The sequence below is a fragment of the Phoca vitulina genome, unplaced genomic scaffold (assembly GCF_004348235.1).
Source record: "Phoca vitulina isolate PV1807 unplaced genomic scaffold, GSC_HSeal_1.0 scaffold63, whole genome shotgun sequence".
NCBI lineage: Eukaryota > Metazoa > Chordata > Mammalia > Carnivora > Phocidae > Phoca > Phoca vitulina.
In genome coordinates this window covers 5364153-5385948 of record NW_022589766.1, presented here as the reverse complement: position 1 = coordinate 5385948, position 21796 = coordinate 5364153, and the positions used below count along the sequence as shown (strand labels likewise).

The following is a 21796-nucleotide window of genomic DNA, read 5'->3' as shown; positions in this document are numbered from 1 at the left end:
CATTCTTTTCCTGCACACATGGAATATTCTCCTGGATGGCCCACATGTTAGGCTACAGAACAAGTCTCAATAAACTTAAAAAGACTAAAATCATACAAAGTATGTTTCATGTAAACTACCTGGTGATAGCAATGTGTCAGTGTAGGTTCACTGATGTTGACAGTGGGGGGCTGTGTGAGTTCAGGGGGCAAGGCATATGTACTTTTTGCTCAATTTTGATGTGAACCTAAAACTCTAAAAAAGTCTATTAAAAATAACCGGTGTGCTAACATAATAAAAAATATATATACCAAGGCACATCCAACAATGCATCTGAATTCAATGTTTTTATTAATAGGCAGATTATTCAATATTCAACAAGTATTCAATCATACCCTGAATGATGGAAGCTCCCCCCACCCCGTCCCCAAATTTCTTCTTATACTTCAAGTTTGGGGCAATGAAACTGCCCAGTAAAATGGAATACCCCATAGGGAAAAGCGGAGCCTTCGTCCCCTCAAGCCCTTTAGAGAGCAGAACCACGAAGAGTATGTAGAAAAGGACAGATCAGTCTAAGTGTTCACTTAAACCCAATGTCCTTTAGGAGAGAGAAGACTAAAATGCTCAGAGGCCAGACTACCATTGAAATTTCTGTGTAATTGTCAACTGGGTCCTTCTGGAATAGGGCAGGGCCGGGCAGGCAGGCCGGGCAGGCATGCCCGTCTCCACGGGAAACCCTCCACCCCAAGGGTGATGGCACTTGAGAATGGACCGGCAATGCTGCAGCTGAGTCCAGCAATGCTATTTGTTCCTAGTAAGCAGACCACCCATCAGGCTGCCTGGCTGTAAAACTGGAGCTGTAGACTGGGTTCAAATCCAGATACGTGCTTCAAGACTTTTGGAAAGAAGTGTTTCAAATGAGCCATGTGCTATAACTTGCAGGCCCATACGAGAGTTGGTAATAACTCAAGTTGGTAAGACATAACCATATTCAAACAGCCCCCTTTTCTGGCATGTTATCTGTGGAACTCCTGCTGTGAAAAGTAAAATTACAATGTCCAGATGTGACCCTCTGAGGTGGCAGGTTACTTCTGTTCCTCCAAGAACACCAATCGTCATAGTGGGAGAGCCCACCTGTCAGCACGAGTCTGCTCTCCTAGTCCACAATGGCTCCACTCGGATTCCTGTGCATTGACAGGTCTGCAAAATGTGAAACATCTGGGTGTCCGGTTTAGTTTTAATGGGCAGCAGGTGCAGGGTTGGGACTACTTCACTGACCCAGGAAAAATTCTGGACAATTCCAGTATTGGGTCAAACAACTGTGTTTATCAAATAAAGCCAAGGAAGGTGTCGGTGTCCCGTGAGAGTCTGTGGAGACCCCAGCTAACCAAAGTTGATTAAATGTTGAACCCCAGGATTCTAGGTCAGAAATTGAACGAACCCACCAAGGTAAACCCAGTATGCACACTGGAGACCAGTGCACACTTCAGGCGACATTCTTGGAGTTGCTGGATTGTAGCAGTCCAGCAGCCTTGGTGATTCAATGTCATCGGGACAGGGTCATCATTTTACTTGTCCTGTGCTGTTGTCAACCCAGGTTCACACCAGCCCTTTCTTCAGTTTGCCTTGAATACAGGCCAGTTACAAGGACTCACTATTCTTAAGAGTGTTAATTGTTACATTCTTAAGAACTGAACCTGTTTGTTTCTGATCGGGGAGGAAGAAATGAGGTCTTGGGACCCTCGGACAGTCCTGCCTAAACCTTAGTTGCTAGGTGGGAATTTTTTTTTTCTGGAAAAAGCGATCATGGTTACCTGCCACTAGGGGAGCAGGGCCCTGCCCAATGTGGGCCGCTTAACTCTCAAGAGGTAACATAGTTCTGTCCTAACAAGGAAAGGGGATACAAGTGTTAGACGCTATTGTACTCATGACCTCACATCGTGTCAAGATTTTCCTACACTTGCTACTTTATCATCTCGCCACTGAGAAGTCGAGGCAGAGTCTCAGGGTGACAAGCTAACGGGAAAGTGGTAGCTGTTTATCATCGTGTTGTCCTTGCAGGCAGGACGGAAGCAGGAACCGGCCTGTGGGAGCTGGACTGGGCAGGGTACCTCCAGGACTGCTTAGATTTGAAACATTCAAGGAAAGAAACTTGAGGTGAGCGCTGAGAGCCTGTTCCGCTCTCAGAGTCTCAAGTCAAACACAAAAAGGGACTTTGGTGATAGACCCTTGATTCATGTGTCTCTTGGAGTCCTAAATCTTTCACTCATTGCCTTATAAAACCAATTAATAAGTTAAGGTCTTGGCAAGGAAGAAGACCCCACTGATCACAGACCAAGAATTCTCCTGGGACACTCTCCCTGCTTTTCCCAGCTTAAAACACTCAAGCTATCAAGGCAAATCTTGGGACATGAATCACAGTGACAAGTGAGACAATATTAGGGGAGCAAAAGGAGTGTCTGGAATCCTCAATAGGCCAAAGTTGAGAATGACGGGTGTGAGCTTTCCCTGCCCGAAGCTCAACTGCAGCCAGGGGTTACAACCCGCAGGAGGCAGGGGCCAAAGGGGAACATGTGCGTGCCCGGTGTTTTGTTGTCCTGGTCACAACTATGGGAATTCCTATATGAGGATGCGGAGAGGAAAGCTGGAAATCCAATCTGTGTCCTTTATTCCACCTAGTAGGCGTACCGAGGAGCCATATGCTGCCTCCTGTCTCAACAGGCTGCTGGAAGGTTCACCGCGCCCGAGGCACACAACTACTTGGGCTTTGCTCTCCAGACAGATGGTGTAGGGCTAGGCAACGGGGAACAGCTGAACCCTGAGGCACAGTCCCCCAGCCCTGAAGGGGAGTGCAGAGGAAAGAAGTAGGACTGTGACAGAGGGGGCAGTGAGAGGCCTCAAAAGACTGCAGTTGGGCATCCGGAGGTGAGAGGCCTTTCCGCCCAGCCCTCACGTCCAGTGACAGGCATGCCCAGGCTGTGGGCTGAGGTGAAGCTGCTGTCGCCCACTGTGGTGCGACGTTCTTCCAGAGGCCTCTTTCCTTGTTCCACTGGGGCTAGAGTCTAGGAGCAGGAATCCTTCCTCAGAAGAATGCAGTTGTCACTCAGTGGAATCCCACCGTTCTGGAGATGAGCTCTCTGGGGCTTTGGGAATGAGATGGAAGGAAGTGGAGAGCAGGAGACGAGAGGGGGTGACGGAGTTTAGCAGCCCGAGGACAGAGGTTGGGAGCTACATGCAATAGGGCCAGACAAACGTTCAGGAGGCTGAGAGATCTCTGGGCTCAGTCCCCACCGAAGAGGGAGGAACTGGGGCCGAGGCCACCGGCCAGTCCCTAGGAGACAGAACTCAGGCACCAAGTAAAAAAGCGGCCTACGCAGAACTGCCTCTCTGTCGTCTACCCACCAGCAGTCTCAGACGGCCTGCCCCAGACAGCACCGGGGGTGAGGCGGGCAGGACCTAGTGCTGGGAGATCGTGGCAAGTGCCCAGTCCAAGAAAGCCATGGTGACGTCCTGCAGGCGGAGCCAGGCCCCGCGGGCAGCCTCACCGAGCTGTGTCTTCACGCAGTCCCAGGTCACTTCACCTCTGGGAGGAAAGCAGAACACGTGTGGGAGTGGGGAAGCAGCGCTGTGTTGAGTCACAGGGTCGCAGCTCAGACCTATAACCTGCGTCCCAGAGTGGCCAAGGGATGTGCGAGGGGTGGGGCGGGGCCCGGTGAGGGAGAGAGTGAGCGAGAGCCTCGTCCCGGGGGAGAGGCCATGGGGCTCTGGGGCTCCTGCTGGAGCTCACCTGCACGCCCCGTGGCAGTGCTCCTGGGCCCGGGCCAGGGCCTCCAGCAGCATGCGCCACCACGGCAGCAGCACGTCCTGGTGAAGCAGCGCGAGCAGCTCCCTCAGAGACTGCAGCAGCTGCATCAGGGCAGCGGGGAGCTGGATCTGAAGTCGGAGCACAGGGACCGGAGGGGTTAGAGCGCCGGGAGAATGCATCCTGGCCCCAAGGACCCGCTCCATGTGGGGATGCACCTTCCAGCCCCTGGGGAGACCAGCCCTTCCCTGGCCTCCCTGTCTCTGGCTTACCCTCTGCAAGAGGCTGGTGAGGCTGTCACCAAACCAGGCAAGGTGGGAGGCACAGTGGGCAGAAAGAATGCTGACGGTGGCCCTGGTGTGGGCCCAGGCCAGCTGCAAACCGGGCCTCACCACAGCCAGCAGGTGGGAGCCCCAGGCCGGCAATGTCTCCTCTAGCCAGCTGTGGGAGACGATGGGGGGAGAAAGGAAGGCTGAGTTTCCTCAGATGGCTCGGCTCCCCAAGAACAGCTGGAGGGGGGGGGAAGGGAGGCCTTGGGAAGGGAAAAGTGCCATCACTTCCCACTGAGGCCGTCACCACCCCGAGGAGCAGGCCCTGTCCCTCCCCCCTCTCTCCCCTCCCCAGGAGCTCACCGGTAGCCCCGCAGGCCGTAGGAGTAGACCCCGGCACACACTTGCTGGCCAGCAGGCAAGAACCCAGATGATCGAAGCAACCGGCCAGAGAGGGAGGCTGAGTAAAGGGGGCCTCTGGTGAGCTGGGGGGTGAGGGGGGCAAGGGAGTGGGGAGACACACACGACAGGCCCCAGAGCAGGGCTCGTGAGGGATGGAGCAGAACTCGTGTGCTCCGGTCTGCGGGAGGGACGCGGGCCTGGGGCGCCGAGCCCATTTCTCCTGCTGGGCCCGGGGAACAGGAGGGAGGCGGTCAGGTAGGTGGCAGGAAGCCTGGGGCTGGAGGGTCCGCCCGTCTACTTACCAGCTGTGACCTTAGGCTAATTGCTAAATCTGACCCTCAGTTTCCTCAGGGGTTAAAAAGGAGACAGCACTTGAACAGGACCATGAACACACAGACACTTCTGCACGGCAAAGCAACAGTGCAATCTGAAGTCGCGGACAGAAAAGCCTGTCTTCCGTGGCGTCAGGGCCAAGCTCCGTGATAGGGCCAGTGGTGCTGCAGCGGGCGCCGGCCTCACCCTCACGCTCCCGCCCTGCCCGCCAATTCTTGCTCACCCTGGAAAGAGCCGTGCGACTGGAAGTCATGGCACAGGAGACCGACGAGACAGATCAGCACCAACAGGAGCAGCCGCGTCCGGGGCAGCCGGGAGCCCTGCGCCTGCTGCAACAGGCCCTACGAGAGAGGCGCAGGGAGCGGCGGTCAGGGGGAGGGGCTGGTCCCTGCCTCCAAAGGGAGAGGAGCAAGGCCTCCCACGACCGCAGAGGCGGCGGCGGGGGCTGCTGGGGGCGCTGGGACGGCGGTGTCGGCGAGCGTGCGGCTCGGGGAGGGCCGCGTGCTGGCACCTTGCAGGCCATGTCGCAGGCGGCGGCGTCCTGACCGCTGCAGCTGCCCTTCCTTAGCAGCTCCTGGTTGGTCAGCTTGAAGGCCTGGATGGTTTCTCGCAAAGACTTCTGCGTCTGTAGGATAAGGAAGTCTGGGTTGAGAGGATAACATTTAGTCCGTAAGGGAACTCTGAGCCTCCACCCTACTTTGCCGTCCATGCCAAATGCACGAATACAGTGCCTTCTCAGCAAGAGGGAGGGCAGCGGTCGAGGGGTACGAACCCAGAACCCAGACGAGGCTCAGCCTGCCATGTCCTCCCAGCTCCTCACCTTCTTGGGCATCTGCTCCCAGGACCTGAGCAAGTGCTCCAGCAGCAGGCTGCGGGGAAAGCACACCCCGTTCCAATCAGGGGGCCCACGCGGCCCCTCCCATCCTCTGGTCCCCATTAGGCTCTGGCTCCTTCACTGCCCTCCCACAGTGAGCAGCCTACTAGAGGCCACCCCAGCCATGTTCCCAATTCGAGAGGCACAAACCCGAAGGACAGTGACAAATGTTCCCCTTCTGCTTCTAGGCCAGGGACAGGCTGGGAAGCACAGGTTAAGGCTTCTCTGTATGGATCAGAGGTGGGCAGCCCCCCAACCCCACCTGCCTGGACTGTGACAAGTGCTTGGGGTACAGCTGCCTCCAGACACTGGCGCTGAGGGCGTCCACCGTCAGGCACTCGGTCAGGCTGCTCAGGAGCTGCACAGGGGACAGGAGAGACTGCTGGGGCCCGGGGCTGCTGGAGGGGGAGTGCCGCCACGCACCACACCCGCCCCAAAGGATGGGGAAATCGTGCCAAGACCCCAGAAATCTCTGAGCATCCACAAGGGAGAGGCTGTGGCTCCCAAACCAGAGCTTGAGCTTGACGATCACTTGTCGACAAGAGGCAGGCCATGAGAGACCAGCCACGCCTGATCGTGTCCTTGTGAGGGGGGCGCACGAGTGAGTGGGAACGGTGGCTGTCAGGAGTGAGCTAAGGGGAGGCCCAGGAAACAGGTTCTGCGAAGGCAGGGGTAGGAAGGTAGGAAGCTGTTAGCAGGTAGGAAGCTCTGCGGCGGCCTCCTGTTATTTTCTCACCTCTTTCTTTTTTTTTTTTTTTTTTTAAAGATTTTATTTATTTATTTGACAGAGAGAGACCCACAGCGAGAGAGGGAACACAAGCAGGGGGAGTGGGAGAGGGAGACGCAGGCTTCCCGCCGAGCAGGGAGCCCGATGCGGGGCTCGATCCCAGGACCCTGGGATCATGACCTGAGCCAAAGGCAGACGCTTAATGACTGAGCCACCCAGGCGCCCCTCCTCACCTCTTTCTTCATCTCAGGAGGGCAGCTAGGGGTGGCTCTGGACAGGAAGGAGGGGAAGTACGTATGCAGGGTGGATTCCGGCTTCGCCCCAAATGCCAGCACCTTCAGTCGGGGGTAGAGCTGACACAGCTGCTCCTGCAGGCTGGGGGTGGGGGTGGGGAGGAGAGCCAGACACAGGCTCTAGATGGAGCTACGCGATGTGTCCCTTTGCCTGCCTGCGGGAGGGGTGTCGCTAAGGGCCTTATAATGGCTCGGAATCTTTTCAGACTCAGAGACTCCTTGGAAAATCTGTTGGAAGTCATGGATCTCCTCCCCAGGAAAATGCCCATATGCCAATCACACTTGAGGGTCCATATAATTTTAGGGGGTTCACCGATTGCTTGAACTTGCAGGTTGAGAATCTCAGATTTAGGGTGGTTGGAGAAGAAGGGACAGGAAATATCCTGCCTGCTCCTGACCCACTGCTGGGATCCTTCACAGCAGGTGTGCCCCAGGGCAGTCCTACCTGGGTGTCAGGGAGTTGTTGGGCATGTAGGCAAAATCCAGAAGTGGGAAGAAGTCCTTGGGGCCAATCATGCCAAAGCCTTTGGTGAGGTTGGGGTGCATCCTATGGGGGAAAGGAAAAAACAGACTTGCTGGAGACTACCAGGCAGGCCATGATCCCAGCTGAGACCAATATCTAGGAAAATGGGCATGAACTCAGCCTCACCCCCTACCCCTCCATGGTTTCCTCCCTTTCCTTCCTCACCATCACGTTCTGATTGGGAGGAGCTGGTCCTGGTTTTCCTCACATCTATGGACACCAGGATCACAGCACCCCATTTTGCTCAGTTACTTTGGACACCATGGGCCTTCCTGGCTGACACCACCCCCCGCCGACCCCTGGCCCAATCACTCACAGGAGCAGCCGATCCAAGTATGCGATGGCGAAGGGAGACAGAGACTTGATGCCCAGCACAGGCAGCATGATCCCTAGCCACACTGAGGAGACAAAGGTCAGGGAGGAAGCATCACGCCTGGACCCACTGGGGAGGTTAAAGAGGAGCTTCCTGCCTCCAAGACCATCCCTCTCTCTTCCCCACTTCTTTGTTACCTTTCAGTCCTTCAGTGAGGTTGGTAAAACCTGCTTGACCCAGGGCCCACATGATGGTCAGACACTTTGCTGGTCGGCTCTGATGAGACCTCAGCAGTTCCAGGAACTGAGGAGACCAGTGGGAAAGGCAGGCTGCAACAGGGCAAAACATCAGGAGCACCCCCAAGGCCAGGCAGGGAGAGAAGGGCCAGGCCACGGAGCACGCAGTGCTGGAGTAGCACAGGGTAGTGATTCAGAGCGTGCGCTCTGGCACCAGGCTCTGGCCTTCACCCATCCTTGCCACTTACTAGTTCGCTAACTAGGAAAGTTACTGAACCCCTCTGTGGCCCAATCTTCTCATCTATAAACAGGAATAACAGCAGTACCTATCTCATATATACATAGAGCATACCCAGAGCAAGTACTAGCAGTGTTAGCTATTGTTACTGGTCTTCCAGCATCTTCCATTAGCCCTTAGTTAGGTGCAACAGTGCAGATTCGCCCAGCCTCCCAGGTCCTAGCGGCCCTGGTGTCCCCACCACCACCTGAGCTCACCTTGCCCAGGTTCATGGTGGCAATCTTGGGCTTGTCTTGCAGAACGGCTTGGATACAGATGCGGTAACCATGTAGTGACTCCCCTGGAGAGACAGGTGTTCTCAGACCTACATATATTACTTGGTACCCCAAACCTGAAATCTCCCTTCCAGCAGCTGTGAGCCCGGAACCCAGGGCCAGTGACTCCTGACTTCTTCCTCTCTTTCCAAAAGAGTATTGAGATTAGCACATTTCTTTGCTGGAAACAGAACCACCCAGCCAATCTGGAAGTAGGAAAAAGGGAGTAGAAGGTTCCCAATATGGGGTGGGGCTATCCCTCACAAGGGGCCCCCCCTCACCTGGTGTCTTATCCAGCTCTTGCAGCATCGTAAACAGACAGTGGTCAAAAAAGAGCTCCAGAGACCCCGCTGCCTTGGCCAGCAGCCCTCGGATGATCCCACGCAGCTCCCGGCTTACCAGACTGTAGGGATAATCTGGGGCCGAAAGGCCTCCACATGAATGCTGGGACCAGAAGCCTCTGCCGGCTCTGAGGGCCCTGCTGCACTCCCCAAGAACGGTGAATGCACACAGAGGTCCCTGCACGAGGCTGGCAGCCTCCCCATCCCCATGAGGCCCACTCTCACAGCCGTGATGATTTGAGAACAGCTTGAATCACGCACATAAATCAGGACAGTGGGGGGCACGGGGCTCTGTTACTGACTACTGTGCTTACACACAGCCTTTCTAGTATTTTCTTGAACTTGTCTAATTTTAGGGAGTTGGAAGAACTAACCGTGAGTATGCTGGCTTAGTGTGGGTTCACTTAGAGGCGCTTGGAGCTTGTAGTTGAGATAGCTGGCCAGGTCCTTCAACCACACGGATGGGTTCCCAGAGAACACGCTCTGGCTCTTGTCCAGTTCCTTCTGCAGAGCTGCTATGTCCAGCTGCCAGGGACACAGGCCCCCCCCCCCCCCGCCGGCCGTGGTGAGTTGGGTGAGTAGAGGTAAACAGGGTAGAGGTGGGAAAATGGTTAAACTAGGTGAAGGCAGAAGAACAAAGGATTCCTGCTTTTAAATGTTAAGTATGTGGAATGCCACAGTATCGCTGCATCTGATATTTCTGATATTTAGAAAACACAGCACAGCTGGGATTGCTGATCTCAAGGCCCAATACTCTTAAGCCCTTCACATGTTCAAGGGGACCAGATGGAAAATGAAAGATCGCTGCTTCCACGGGGCGAGGAGCCACAGCCGTTTCTCTACCCCCTCCCCGATATCCCTGAGTCTTCAAGGCTCTCCTCGCACTAATCTAGGTTTCCCTATAAACTTATTTCCTCATCTATCTCAAATGCAAACATTCTATCCCTTGGGGTTTCTGCCCTTTCCTGAACGCCTCCTCCCAATCAATAATATCCCAAATTCCACAGGTCCCTCAGTGGCCTTTCGCCCCCTCCTGCTCCTTTCATCTTCTCTACACCTCATGTCCCTGTCGTCTCCCCACCGCAAGTCTAGGTACACTCACAGCTTTCAGTGCCTCTTCCAGGCTGCGGAAGCGACCCTGCTTCTGGTTTTGGCTGGTGACGGTTGCCACCTTCTTAGTCTGCTTCTTGTTCCCTGGTTTCTTAGGCTCCACAGCAGGGGGTGGAACTTGCTCCTTATTCTGCCGCTTCAGGATTCTCTCAAAGCCCCGCTCGTAAAGGGTGCTTGTCGTCTGGATTGGAGCTGGGGTGATGACAGGCAGACAAAAGGTCATGAGGGCCCTTGAGTCATGAGAGCCTCACAGGAACAGTGGTCCCTTCCCCCACAACGTCACCTAATTCATCTTCAGCGAGGAACCTGAATCAAAACCCCTTCTTGCTGTCATGCTTAAGGAGCAGGGTGGGGAGCCCTCCTGCTTCTTTCAGTCATGGCAGCTCTTGGGTTCACAGGCTCTTTCACAGAGATGAGGCATTTCTTTATTAGATAAACCAGAGATTGTGGGAACTAGTGGAGGAATCGGATACAGAGGGCTGGCTTCCTTGGTGAGTGGCTACCAGTCCGGGAGGTCAGGCCTTTTCCATCTGGGTTCCAGTGTGACAACTCTCTAATCAACAAGTGGCAAGCTTTCTCCACTCCTCCAGGACTTTGGGGAGACAGGCACCACTTACAATGCTCGGTGGGTGTCGAGATTGAGGCCTCCCGACGGTCCGCCCCCACCCCGCAACACTGCTGGTTACTCAAGGAGGCGGCACCGTGTACAATGAAGGATGCCTCTCCCCAGCTCTCAGACACCTGCCCAGGGAGGCCAGGCTAGGGCCGGGAACAGCTGGTAGAGCGTGTGCGCAGACCGCAGTCCTGGTCCCCCTCTGACATGTGATCCCGGGAAAGGCATCTAACTCCACTGGGCCTCAGTTTACTCATCTGCGAGCCGAGGACAGCTCCCTCCCAGCGCGGTCTACCTCTTGTGAGGCTCAAGAGGCAACGCGCGGTAGCTGACCGGGGGGTGCCGATGGGCAGGAGAGCCCAGGGGCTCGGGTGGCTGCTCCCTACCTCGCCGGAGGGGCAGGCCCGGGGCCGGGTGGCGGCGCGGGTGGCCGGCCGGGTGGGTACTCACGGGTCAGGTCGTATTTCCACACACCGTTCGCCTCCCCGAGAGCCCGGCGGTCCCCTCCGCCGCTTCTACCATTGCCGCCAGCCCCGGGCCGCCGCCCCTTCTTCACCACCTCCCAGCGCCCCCCACCAGCCGCCTTGGCTGCCATGGCTCCGACCCTCCCGCCACTGCCACCTCCCCCTGGCTTTCCGGTCCGGCGCGAAAGCGCCGCGCTCTGCCACGTCTCCTCGCAGGGCCTCGCGGCGCGCGGCGCCGACCGCAAGGCAGCCTGGGACTTGTAGTCTTTCGTTTTCGTTGGGTTATCCTTAGCGAGGGATCGGGTAGGGGCTCGGGGTTCCTTCCTAGCAAAAAACATCCAGGCAAAGATGTTGAGATGAGAGGCTATTGCATTCAGAAAATCTTACTTGAGCGCCTACTGTGTGAAGGCCACTGCCTTGAGTGACTCGGAAATTTAACTGTTTTGGGTTTTCTTTCCTTTCTAGTGGTGCTGGAAAGATGGAACGGAAAGTTCTCCTTTCCTCCGGGGAGGGTTTGAAGATTAAATGCTTTCGTCCTTCTAGGAAAGTGCTAGCTTCTTTGTTGCTAGTGGTTAAACTTTTGAGTTATTGGGCTATAAAAATCCAGAAGAACAAGGAAGAGGGCGGAGCTTGAGGGAAGGGGCAGTGTTTGGAGGGCAGGAAATGGAGAGTGGAGACCCCTTCTGATAGGAGAGAAAAGTCTGGGGTTCTGGGACAGCCAGGGCTGTTTCCCCTTACACGTAATGGGAAAGAATGGCTCTGATTTCCACGGCAAGAGGCAGTCCCAAGTCCCAGATGTGGCATGGAATAATCAAGAGCCCCGGACCTGAGGAACCACTCCAACAGGTTAGTGCTGACATTCACTATCCCTGGAGGGCCTTCCACCATGCTTGCAGTACCATGTTTAAAGCATTTAAACATTCCAGCAGAGGAGGATGAGGGAAGGAGAAATGAAAGTAGTTTATTACAATTAAGGAAATGTGTTATTTCATGTATGCTCATATATCTGAGGATGAGATTCATAGCTGCCATACTGAGGTGCAAGACAGGCAAGCCCTTATAGTAAGAACTAATAGAGTCCAAATTCCTACAGATGAACTGAGGAGTGATGAGTTCCTTAGGAAGGAGATTAGAAAAAGCTTCCTGAAAGAGGTGGCATTTGAGATGGGGAAGGGGAGAATTTTTACTGGTTGGGGATCAGAACAGGTGGGGAGAACAGTCCAGTTGTATGGATTTCCTGACTTAAGCGATGGCCTAGGGGTGGGACACGACAGGGCAAAGCTGGGAAACTGGAAGTAGTTCAGCGTGGTGGTGCTTAATGGGATTTGGGAAGTGAAGAATGTTGGGAAGGGATCGGAGCCCATATGCTGTGGTCTGCTGAATTTGGACTGGGAGACCAGTGAGAAAGTGGCATGAGCCACTGTTTTGGAAAGGTAAATGGGGATATGTGAAGGACGGGGTGGGGGTGGGGTGGGGAGAAGGCAGGAGATGGGAGGTGACCAGCTCTTGCGGCCTCCTGCCTGTCCTCCATTCCCTTCTGGTCTGACTGTGGCTGACTTTGCCTCAGGTCGCTCTGAGATAGAGTGCTTTTGCGAAGCACAATAATTGAACTGATCATGATTCAATTCATTTTTCAGATCATTGGTTTAGCTCTACTCAGAGTCTAACAACAATATCCCTTTCGCTCAACCCTTCTGTGTCACGTGTATGGCCACAGAGGAGACATTGTTTTCTGAAGAGAAACAGAACGAGCTTTCCATAGAGGCAAAGAAGGGGTCTGCTCCATGGTGGAGACATTTAAGAGGGTGGGAGGGACTTTCTTTGCTGTGTTTCCTTGGATTGGTCTGGCCGGTCATTGGTTGTACCTTGGCATCTAGGGGTTAGGAGTCATTTATTTTTCCTGTAGCATTTCCTAAGCACCTTCTCTACGTAAGCACCTGGCACTGTGCTAGGCGCCAGGTGCTAGGCGGAGCGGGAGGATTCGCCTCGCTTGCTTGGGAGGAACTTGAAGCCTGTGTGAGAGACACGTGTGTAAACAGAAGATTACGGTTCATCATCTTTAGTGTTCCTCGAGAAAGACACACTTAGTATGAGGGTACTGGGAAGAGGCGGAAGAGGCAGTGGCTTTATACCCCTGAACTCTGGGTGTTCTCAGAGCAGCCATAGACACTAGCCATGGACGTGGGCTGGGGCAGGTACCCACCCACATGGGCTTTGAGGGAAGAATCAAAAGATGTGGGGTCAAGGAGGACAGACAGGTGTCTAGTGTGGGGGCAAGAAGAAGGGTGAGCCCACTGAAGCACAGTTTGAACTACTGCGTTAGCTTTCTATCGCTGCTGTAACAAATTGTCATGAACTTAGTAGATTAAAACAACACAAATTTATTATCTTACAGTTCTAGAAAGCGAGAGTCTGTCTGGGTCTCACTGCGCTAAAATACCATGTCTGCAGGGCAGTGGTCCTCTCTGGGGGCTCCACGGGAGTATCTTGTTTTCTTGCCTTTCCCAGCATCTAGAAGCTGCCTGCGTTTCTTTGCTCAGGCCCCTTCCATCTTCAAAGCCAGCGACAGCAGACTGAGTCCTTCTCACATGGCATCCCTCCGACCTCCTCTTCTGCCCCCCTTCCACTTTTATGGACCTAGTGATTTCACTGGGCCCGTCTGGATAACCCACCATACTCTCCTTATTTTAAGGTCAACCGATTAGCGATTTAATTCCACTTGGAATCTTAATTCCCCTTTGCTATGTAACCTAACATGTTCCCAGTCGGGGAATTATGACACGGATACCTCTGGGGGAGGCATTATTCTGCCTACCACACCCACTTTGACGGCAGGGTGAGGTCTTGGCCTGAAGATGAACTTTGGGTAACAACGACTTTATCTTCTTATAGTATCTACGTGGAATAATAGAGGGAAAGCCCTTTAAAATTAGGCAAGGGAGGGGTGCCTGAGAGCTCAGTGGGTGAAGGGTCTGACTCTTGGTTTCAGCTCAGGTCATGATCTCAGGGTCCTGGGATGGAGCCCCGTGTCGGGCACCGCACTCAGCGAGGAGTCTGCTTGGGATTCTCTGTCCCTCCTCTCTTAAATAAATGGATAAATCTTAAAAACTAGGCAAGGGAATTAAAAATCATAAAAATCAATAAAAGCAGGCAAGGAATTGTTGGGGGAGAAAAACAGAATAGGGTCAGAAGTATCTATGTTGGAGTGGGAGTCAAAAAGAGGAGATGAAGTGAATGAGGAATGAACAGACATGAACTGCTTCTTTAAGACTTCTATCTGGAGTCATCAGAGAAATGGTGGTGGTCTGGAGGAGGTGCATGGAGCAGGGTCATGGAATAAACAAGGCCCCAACTTGAACATATTCAGGATGGTGAGGAAACACCTACCAGGACTCCCAGCCCTCACCTAGAGAACGTTCTGGAGGTCCCACGTCCGGTCTTCGGGGATGAGCGCTGAATCATGAGTCAGGAGGTCTGAATTCTAATCCAGATTTTTACCACCTTGAGAAAGTTGTGTCACATGCAGGCCTTGGTCCCTCCATCCGTAAGTGAGGGGGCTGATCAAGATGATGGCTTTGTTTGAGTGGGCCTGGTTCACACATTCATTTCAGTGCCCTCGGTCCCGTTGGGCTTCCAGGATATTCTTACTATGGCCCTTCGCTGGGGCACGCCCCACGAAGGTAGGGCTATGTGGATGATGTGAAAGGCTTGCTGACTCCTCGTTCTCATTAGAGCTTGTTCCACAGAAGGAACCGCTCAGGCCTTGCTGTCCTTCTGGGCCTCAGCATTCAGAGCTGCTTGCTCTTTGTAACCCACTCCACTCTCTCCTTGTCCCCAGCTGGATCACTGTTGGGAGGGCTGTGAGCTTTGACAGCGGGTGGGGGACATCATGTGGCCTCACTGGCTGGAAGGAGACTGAAACAAAGCACCTCTTGGCTAGGCCACCCTGTTACGCCCCCCGCCCCCAGCCACCTGATTGGGCTGCCCATTGTCACGGCCACGGCCCCACACTTTGTTCCTCCACAGGGATTGGGGGTCGCGGCCTCCACGTCTTCCTTCCCTTAGAGCCTGGGGACCAGAGTTGAGAGATGGGGACGAGGTCAGAGCTGGGCTCTGAGGCCAAGCGCCCATGGCAGTTTCTAGGCCTGACAGAGGGTGGCAGTGGGGCTGGGCGCCAACGACCTCTGGAAGAGGGGAGTGCTCAGGAAGAGCGAAGCACTGAGACCCAGGCTGTGGCCCCGGTGAGGGAGACAGGGCATGGACTTTTACCACACAAGTTTATTTAAATAAAAGTGAACACATAGGCAGGCTGGGTGGCCTGAGGAGGTGGAGGTTGGGGAGGAGGGCACACGGGAGGCAGACGAACAGGAGGGTCCAAGCAGAGTCTGTGTGGTATGAACCAAGCTGCGGGAGGAGTGGCTGGGGGCCTCGGGGCAGTGCTGGGCTTCAGTGCTAGGGGCTGGGGGCTGAGGGTGGGGGAGCCTGGTGCCAGGAGGTCATTTTCATCCGTCACATGCTCCCCTCCCTCTCCCTGACCACCGGGGCTTAAGGCACCCCCCCTCAGTCCCCTTATCCCTCTCCTGACATCAGCCTTCCCCTCAACTACTGGGAAGCCAAAAGACAAAATAAATAAGAACGGGTGAGTCCTGCCACGGTTCCCAGCAACAGGGAAGGGAAGTCAAGCCAGGCACACTGCCCCGGAGCCCCGTGCTGTCAGCCCTGGGAAAAGAACAGGTAAAGTGCAAGGAAAATCCAGTAAGTAAAAATATACCAATGACTTTGTCAAATATACAGCTGCTGGCTGTCAGGGGAGCAGGCAGCTGGCTGGGGCAGGGGGGCAGCAGCATCCCCCCCCACCGGGGGGGCTGTAGGCCGACACAGCGCAGAGACAACGGAAATAAATAGGGATACGGAGGAGTGGACAGAGGCCTCGCCCGCTGGGCCGGTGGCGGCAGGAAGGGGCCTCCGCCTGCCCCCCTGCCCCATCCCCGCGAGCCCCGCTCCTCGCCTGACTCCCCAGTGCTGGGCTACTGACATGAAGCACCCGGCCGGCCGGCAGGCTGTAAGGAAAGGATTATAATGTGGGGTGGGAGCAGGGTGGGGAGGCACGGGAAGCCGTGCAGTCAGCCAGGGCTCGAGCCGCCCTCAGTACTCGTCCTGGTCTTCCTGTTGGTGTTCCTCAATCTCATCGTCCTCAGGGGGTGCAAATCCTTCCTGGAGGGTGGGAAAGGAGAGGGAAGTGGTGAGCCAGGCAGGCCAGGCCGAGGGGGAGACGGCTGCCCCAGGGCTCCAGAGAAAGGGCCGAGTTCTAGTTCCACTTCCCCTGCTAATCTCTATGTGGCCTTGGGCTCTGACTTCAGCGGGCTCTCCTCAGCCTCGGGTGCCACCCCTTGTGGTCTCCACGGGACGATCCGTGAGCGGGCCTGGGACGGGAGCGGGCGCCGGCAGAGCTCACCTCAGTGGCGTAGAGAATGCCAATGATGCCTGAGATGACAGGGCTGTTCTCACTTTCGTGTTCCTGGCAGATGAGCTCGATGTCTCGAAGTTTGCTGAAGTAGAAGTCACGCTCCTTCTCCAGCCCATCCACGGTCAGCTTCAAATCCAATAGCTGCTCCAGGACAAGGTGGTGTTCAGGCCAGAGATCCCTGCCTCAGACTCCCCTTCCCGTCCTGACACCCCAAGGGCCTGGCTTTTGTTGAGGGCTCTCTCAGCGACCCTCGCCCACCCTACTCACCTGCTGGTTGAGTTCAAGAATCTGGGCATCAGTCTCATGGCCGCCATTCCGGGCTGATGGGGGATTCTTCCGGAGGATGCAGGGTGGGGCCACATTGCTCAGCCGACCAGAGGTCTGCATATTTTTGGGGCCTGTGGGGGACGTCCTCTGTGGAACTGCCCAGGGGAGAAAAGTCGGATGGGGCCACGTGAGCCCACAGCTCACGTAGCATGAGACGGCCTGGTGTGACGGCTGCGGGGGCAGGCCCATGCGAAAGGCAGGCACTCTCGCCCTCCCCTCTTCTCCCACTCAGGAGGGCCATCTACATCTAGGCCTCAAGCCATGGCCACACGGACACCACAGCAGCTGGGCAGCTCTTTGGCAAGCCTGGGAGAGCAGGGACTTCAGGGAAGTAAAGGAGGTATGAGGTGTCGGGAGGGAGGAGAGCCGGCCTGAGGGAGAGGTGAGGGGAACTGGGAAGGCGAATTTGGGAAGTGGGGCTGGGAGGGTTGGGCCTCTTGTCCTGGCAGCCAGAGTGTGAGGAAGAGCAGCTGGTGCAGGGTCTCGAATCTGGCACTTGCTGCGTCTTTCCCACCAGAAGCCCCACCCTCCCTGTGGGTGACCTCAGAGTCTCAGGGCCCCTGCCCCTCCCAGGCTCCCTGCCTCGGGATGGGCTCTGTGCTCTCTGCCAGGCCTGCCTCAGGGCCCCCGGCTCCTCCCCCCGCAGGCCGGGCATGCTGTGGCCACTTGTCTTCTAGCTATGGCCGCTCCCTGGTCACAGCTGGCTGCTTCTAACGCAAAGCAAGCGGGTGAATGGGGGCAGGCCCAGGCGGGGCAGCAGCGCAAACGAGGAGCGGCTCTGCTATGACGGGTTCAGATGCTGGGGCTGCTCCTCTTCCTCTTCCTCTCCCCAACCCTGTCGTCCCCCCAAAGGCCCTACTGCTCCTCTCCCTTCTCCTCTAGAACCCAGACAAAGCCTCCTTTCAGAAGACTCCTCTCTTGAGGACTTCGGGCTATGCGCCCTTGGAGTCGGGGAAGACGTGATCCCCACGGGGGAAGCTTGGCAAACTCCTGTCCCTGGGCGTCCAGTGGGCAGGGGGCAAGAAGGGAGCGTGCTGCCGGCACCAGGCCCCTGGCCTGGATGGACCCGGACAGACGAACCATGCCACATGCTGGCCCGTCTCTCGAGGCCAACGAGTTAGCTCACGCCACCGAAGCAAGTGCCCTGGGCCTCCCACCGCCACTGCCCCCACGGCTGGTGCCGGCGGCTCCCCGTCTGCGGCAATCTTTGCGGCCCCGTCCTCCCTCCTGTGACTCCCCCTGGTCTAGGCGGGCAGCAGGCGGCGTCATCTGAACTCCGTGATAACAGTCTCCTCTAGGCTGGCAGGGCCGGGCCGGTGGCCCAGGGGGCGCTCGTGGCTCTGGAGCCCTGCCGGCCCGGCCCCCCACACCCCCTCCCCCAGCTCGGGCACGTTACCTGCTGTGCCAATGAGTTTCTTGGATTTGTTGAAGATCTGATCACCTGGGTTAGGAGGTGGCGCTACGTCCTGGCCCTGCCGCGCCAGCAGAGGGTTGTAATCCTTTCCGTCATAGTTTGCGTCAAAGAATTTCTTAAACCACTGAATAAACTCAAAATTATCTTGGAATTTTCCTTTCACTAATTTCTCTACGGGAATTATCTGAAATAGACCACACAAGCAGAGAACTTTAGCCAGCTGCTGCTGTAGGGCTGCCTTCCTCGGTGAGCGGCCCACTGCTCTCAGGAAAGCCAGCCCCTGGGCTGCAGCATCCTCCACCTTCTCCACAGCCGTGGCCCCGGAGCACGCAGGCAGGCTGGGGCCCGGCCCCGGATCCGGACGCAGCCCCTCCTCCAGGCACAGGGGGCACCCTTGGTGCGGCCTGCCATGTGCATGTGGGGTGGGGGCTGCTGGAACCAGGGGCTGCGGGCCACTGAGGCAGGAGAGTGAGCCCAGAGACTTTTCTTAGGCCCTACAGAGAAGGAACTTAAAAGGAGCGGAAGACTGAGCCTAGTTGCTGAGATGGATCGGGTCCAGAGAGAAGGAAGGGGCAGGAATGTCGTCAGGAAGGGATGTCAAGTGTGGGGTTTTCCACCATGCCTTGAGCTGGGGGAACATTCCCTCTGGCAAGTAGGGGGGTGGAGAGAGGCGCCAGGGCTGGAATGACCCCAGCAGCCCCTGCCGCCCCGGCTGGCGGGCCATCTTCTTCCCCAGGGTCACACAGCTCCTCAGGGCCCCCCGGGGCACAGGCACCTACTTTGTCAACACCCATCTTCTTGAAAGCTGCTTGCAGCACCTTGAAGTTGTGGATGTATTCATGCTCTAGTTTGGCCTGGAACTTCACCTTCCTCAAGTGCACACAGCCGGGGAAGAGCATGTCCATGAACTGGCAGTAGGCTGCCCCTGCGGAGAAGCGAAGTTGCTTGAGGGGCGCGGGCCGCTCCCCTGCCTGGGCTCCTCGCTTCCCCTTCCCCAGGCCCTCTGCTGGCCACTGCCCCCAACTACCCAGCCTCTTCTCCTCGTCCCGGCTTTCCAGGAATGACAGCAGTTACTCGGACCGATGCCGTCACGTACCAGCACCGCACCAAACACTGCGTATACAGCACTCCATCCTACCAGCGGCCCTGTGTGACTGGGCATGGGATCGCCGTCTTATGGACGGGAAAACAGACCTAGTGATTTGCCCGGGGTTGCGCTGCAAGAAGAGCCGAGATTTGGGCCCCGAGTGGCTAGACCTGACCTCGGGCTATTACCCTCCGGCTTCACTGCCTGTCCTAGCTCTTGGTACCCACTGCCCCGCCCGCCCTGCAGCCCTTCCCTGAGCCTCTCCTGCTCTTCACTTTTGACTCTTGCCATTCCACGAGACCCTTACTTCCGTCACCTCCACACACTCTGACTAGTTTAGGGCTCTGCAGCTCTCCTCCTTACTCCCGATTACAGACTACATTGTCTCCTGTGTCCGTCCTGCCTCCCGCCTTCTCGCCCCTTCCCTCCAGCAGGGCCCACTCTCCCCACTCCCAGGCTCCTACCTGAACAGAGCTGTTCTATCTTGGTATAATTGAGGTGCAGGGAGTCATTGACCCATGCAAGCATATCATGGCGACTCAGATTTTCACTGGTCACGGATGTGGAGTACACATTGACGGCCATACCCCAGCTGCAAAGAAAGAAGACAGGCAAGGTCAGCACCCGGGGTCCTCGTGCGGTTCTTTAACTGTAAGGAGAGAAAGAGCCAGATAATCCCTGGGGAAGTAGGAAGCATCTTCCTCTAGACCAGCCTTGCAGTTGTCCCTCCTGGAAAACCCTTCAGTCATTTCCCGCGTGTCTACTACACGCCAGACGTGTGCTCAGGAAGTGGTGACACAGTAAGATGTGCTCTCTGCCTTCAAGGAGTTTACAGACGGGCACATCTTTCCAGAAGGGAGTGACAGGGCAGAAAAAGCAGCAAGCACAAAGTTTAGAGGCGGCACAAAGGTGGGAGTGATCTCTTCTGCTTGACAAGGTCAGCGAAGACTTCAGAGCAGAGCCGCTGGAGTCTGAGAGAGCTAGGAATTTTCCAAACATACCAGGCATGGGGTAGAAGGGTACCGCAGGCCCAAGGACCAGCAAAAACAAAGGCGCGGCTTATTCTGGGACTCTGAGTTGTTCAGCAGGCCTGGGGAGCAGGTTTTTGTGTTGGGGTGTGGTACAGTGAGGCTGGCAGGGACAGACCGCAAAGGGCTTTGTTTAACACGGGGAGTCTGAACTTTCTGTTCAGACAACAGGAAGCCATTCGAGGATTTTACGCAGGCAGTAACCTGACCAGATTTGTGTTTGAGAAAGCTGACTAACCTTTGCCTCTCCTTTGACTTCAAACCCCATATTTCTGTGGCATGTGGCATGTGGCCTGCTGGCTGACCCACAGGCACCTACATTCTGCTTATCTAGAACCTCCCCTCCATACAGGCTTCTGCGCTTGTATTCATTATTCCAGCGAACGTCACCACCAGTCACTCAGTCACGCACGTTAGAAACCTGGGGGTTATCCTCCATAGCCCTAGTCCCCCTCATCCTCATAGCCAGTCAGTCATCAAGTCCTGCAGCTCTGCGGTCTTCCCGGCTCTCCTGCTGCCTTGGGGGTTATGCATGTGCGCTCTCTGGCCAAGGCCAGCAGTCGCCTCCAAAAGGCCACCCAGCCTCCAGTCTCTCCCCTAGCAGTCCCCGACGCTGTTGCAATCAGAATCTATGTAAAAGCAGCCTGAACCACAGCGCGATCCGCAGCAGTCATGAACGAGACACCCATTGGCTGAGTTTGCCTTGCAGACTCGAACTGTTCAGCCCTCGCAGTGTTGGAAACATTTTTGAATTAGTGCCCAATATTTTAATGTTGGGACATTTCACACAAACGACTTGAGGTTTCTGGCTGCTTTGGCAACCCTGGGCCTTTGTTCCTGCACAGCCACCAATGGTGGGAGCTGGGCAGAGGCGCCCCCTTCTGGCCAGCGGGCGTGAGCCCCTTCTTAACCCCCCACCCCCCTCCCCCACCCGCACAGGGAGGCCAGTGTCAGCTGCTGTGTATCACTGACTTGCGCTGTTAAGAGGGAAATATATCTTGTAACTAGGTCTTTATCAAAAGTGGAGAAACAGAAAATAGACAAAAGCACAGCATATTTTGAGAATTGTGAGAGTGCTTATTTCCGGAGTGAAGAATATTTCTCTAGGTTTAATACACAAAGTGTCTCTGTGAAGGAAAACTATGCCCAGACCATGCCCCTGCCCCCTTTAGGCACCTGCCCTTATCATGGGACCCTCCCCACCACGTATCACACTCCTAAATGGGCCCCACCTCTCTAGCCCTATCTCTCACTTTGCTCCCTGAGCTGGGAGCCACCAGCAGCTGCCTACTTACCCTGTCTGGAATGCTGCCCCCCACCCCAAAGTCCACTCATTCTCTGCTCCCATGGTTCTCAAACTGGTCCCTGGAGCAGCAGGGGTGCTGGATGGGCTTCAGCTTGCTAGAAATTCCTTCTTGAGTCCCACCCCAGACCTACTGAGTCAGAATCTGCACCTGACCAAGATGCCCAGAGAGTCTGTGGATGCAAATTGGAGAAGCCGCTTTAGAGAGGAGGCTCAGTTGGCATCCACTAGGCTGTGCTCCCTTGTGCCCCCCACCCCATATATACATAATGGAACCTCATTAGATGCACATTTAAATTCAGTGACGTTTTTGAGAAAAATCGAGAGAGAAACCCTCTT

The 21796-nt window shown here is 55.7% G+C and overlaps 2 protein-coding genes and 1 long non-coding RNA gene across 5 annotated transcripts in view; 1 reads left to right on the top strand and 2 right to left on the bottom strand.

Annotated features, from left to right (window-relative positions):
* Positions 1–342: 342 nt before the first annotated feature.
* Positions 343–11177, bottom strand: TMEM214 (transmembrane protein 214). The gene is made up of 17 exons (XM_032391473.1): positions 10818–11177; positions 9747–9946; positions 9019–9169; positions 8585–8719; positions 8247–8329; positions 7713–7818; positions 7519–7600; positions 7125–7226; positions 6620–6761; positions 5926–6017; positions 5606–5654; positions 5297–5410; positions 5009–5126; positions 4414–4510; positions 4054–4222; positions 3767–3912; positions 343–3562 (listed from the first exon to the last, which is right to left on the bottom strand). Exons 1-17 carry the CDS (start codon positions 11167–11169, stop codon positions 3436–3438), a joined length of 2265 nt encoding a protein of 754 aa, XP_032247364.1. The 5' UTR covers positions 11170–11177; the 3' UTR covers positions 343–3435.
* Positions 11178–11587: 410 nt separating this feature from the next.
* On the top strand, positions 11588–18012 carry LOC116623957. Of its 2 annotated transcripts, none has more exons than XR_004297808.1 (4): positions 11588–11677; positions 16357–16454; positions 16877–16965; positions 17508–18012. It is a non-coding gene; the product is annotated as an uncharacterized LOC116623957 (long non-coding RNA). The 2 variants fall into 2 exon arrangements; XR_004297809.1 differs by having other exon boundaries at positions 16858–16965.
* The window catches only part of MAPRE3 (microtubule associated protein RP/EB family member 3), a 53046-nt gene continuing 45211 nt past the window's right edge, over positions 13962–21796 (bottom strand). The window contains exons 2-7 of one of the 2 annotated variants that reach the window (XM_032391475.1): positions 19591–19718; positions 18819–18964; positions 18067–18223; positions 16566–16720; positions 16287–16439; positions 13962–16045 (exon numbers count right to left, since the gene is read on the bottom strand). In XM_032391475.1, the coding sequence (XP_032247366.1) occupies positions 15977–16045; positions 16287–16439; positions 16566–16720; positions 18067–18223; positions 18819–18964; positions 19591–19711 (801 nt within the window). In that variant the 5' untranslated portion in view covers positions 19712–19718 and the 3' untranslated portion in view covers positions 13962–15976. Of the gene's footprint in view, positions 16046–16286; positions 16440–16565; positions 16721–18021; positions 18224–18818; positions 18965–19590; positions 19719–21796 lie in introns of both variants that reach the window. The other variant, XM_032391474.1, reaches the window with a different exon arrangement.

Bases quoted from the DNA above. Each gene is read 5' to 3' on its own strand.
- TMEM214 (XM_032391473.1), bottom strand. From the start codon at position 11,169: ATGTTTTTTGCTAGGAAGGAACCCCGAGCCCCTACCCGATCCCTCGCT. The intron at 7,601-7,712 runs GTAACAAAGAAG...TTGTCTCCTCAG, and splicing joins CCTCACTGAAGGACTGAAAG to TGTGGCTAGGGATCATGCTG. The intron at 4,223-4,413 runs GTGAGCTCCTGG...CGTCTCCCACAG, and splicing joins TACGGCCTGCGGGGCTACCG to CTGGCTAGAGGAGACATTGC.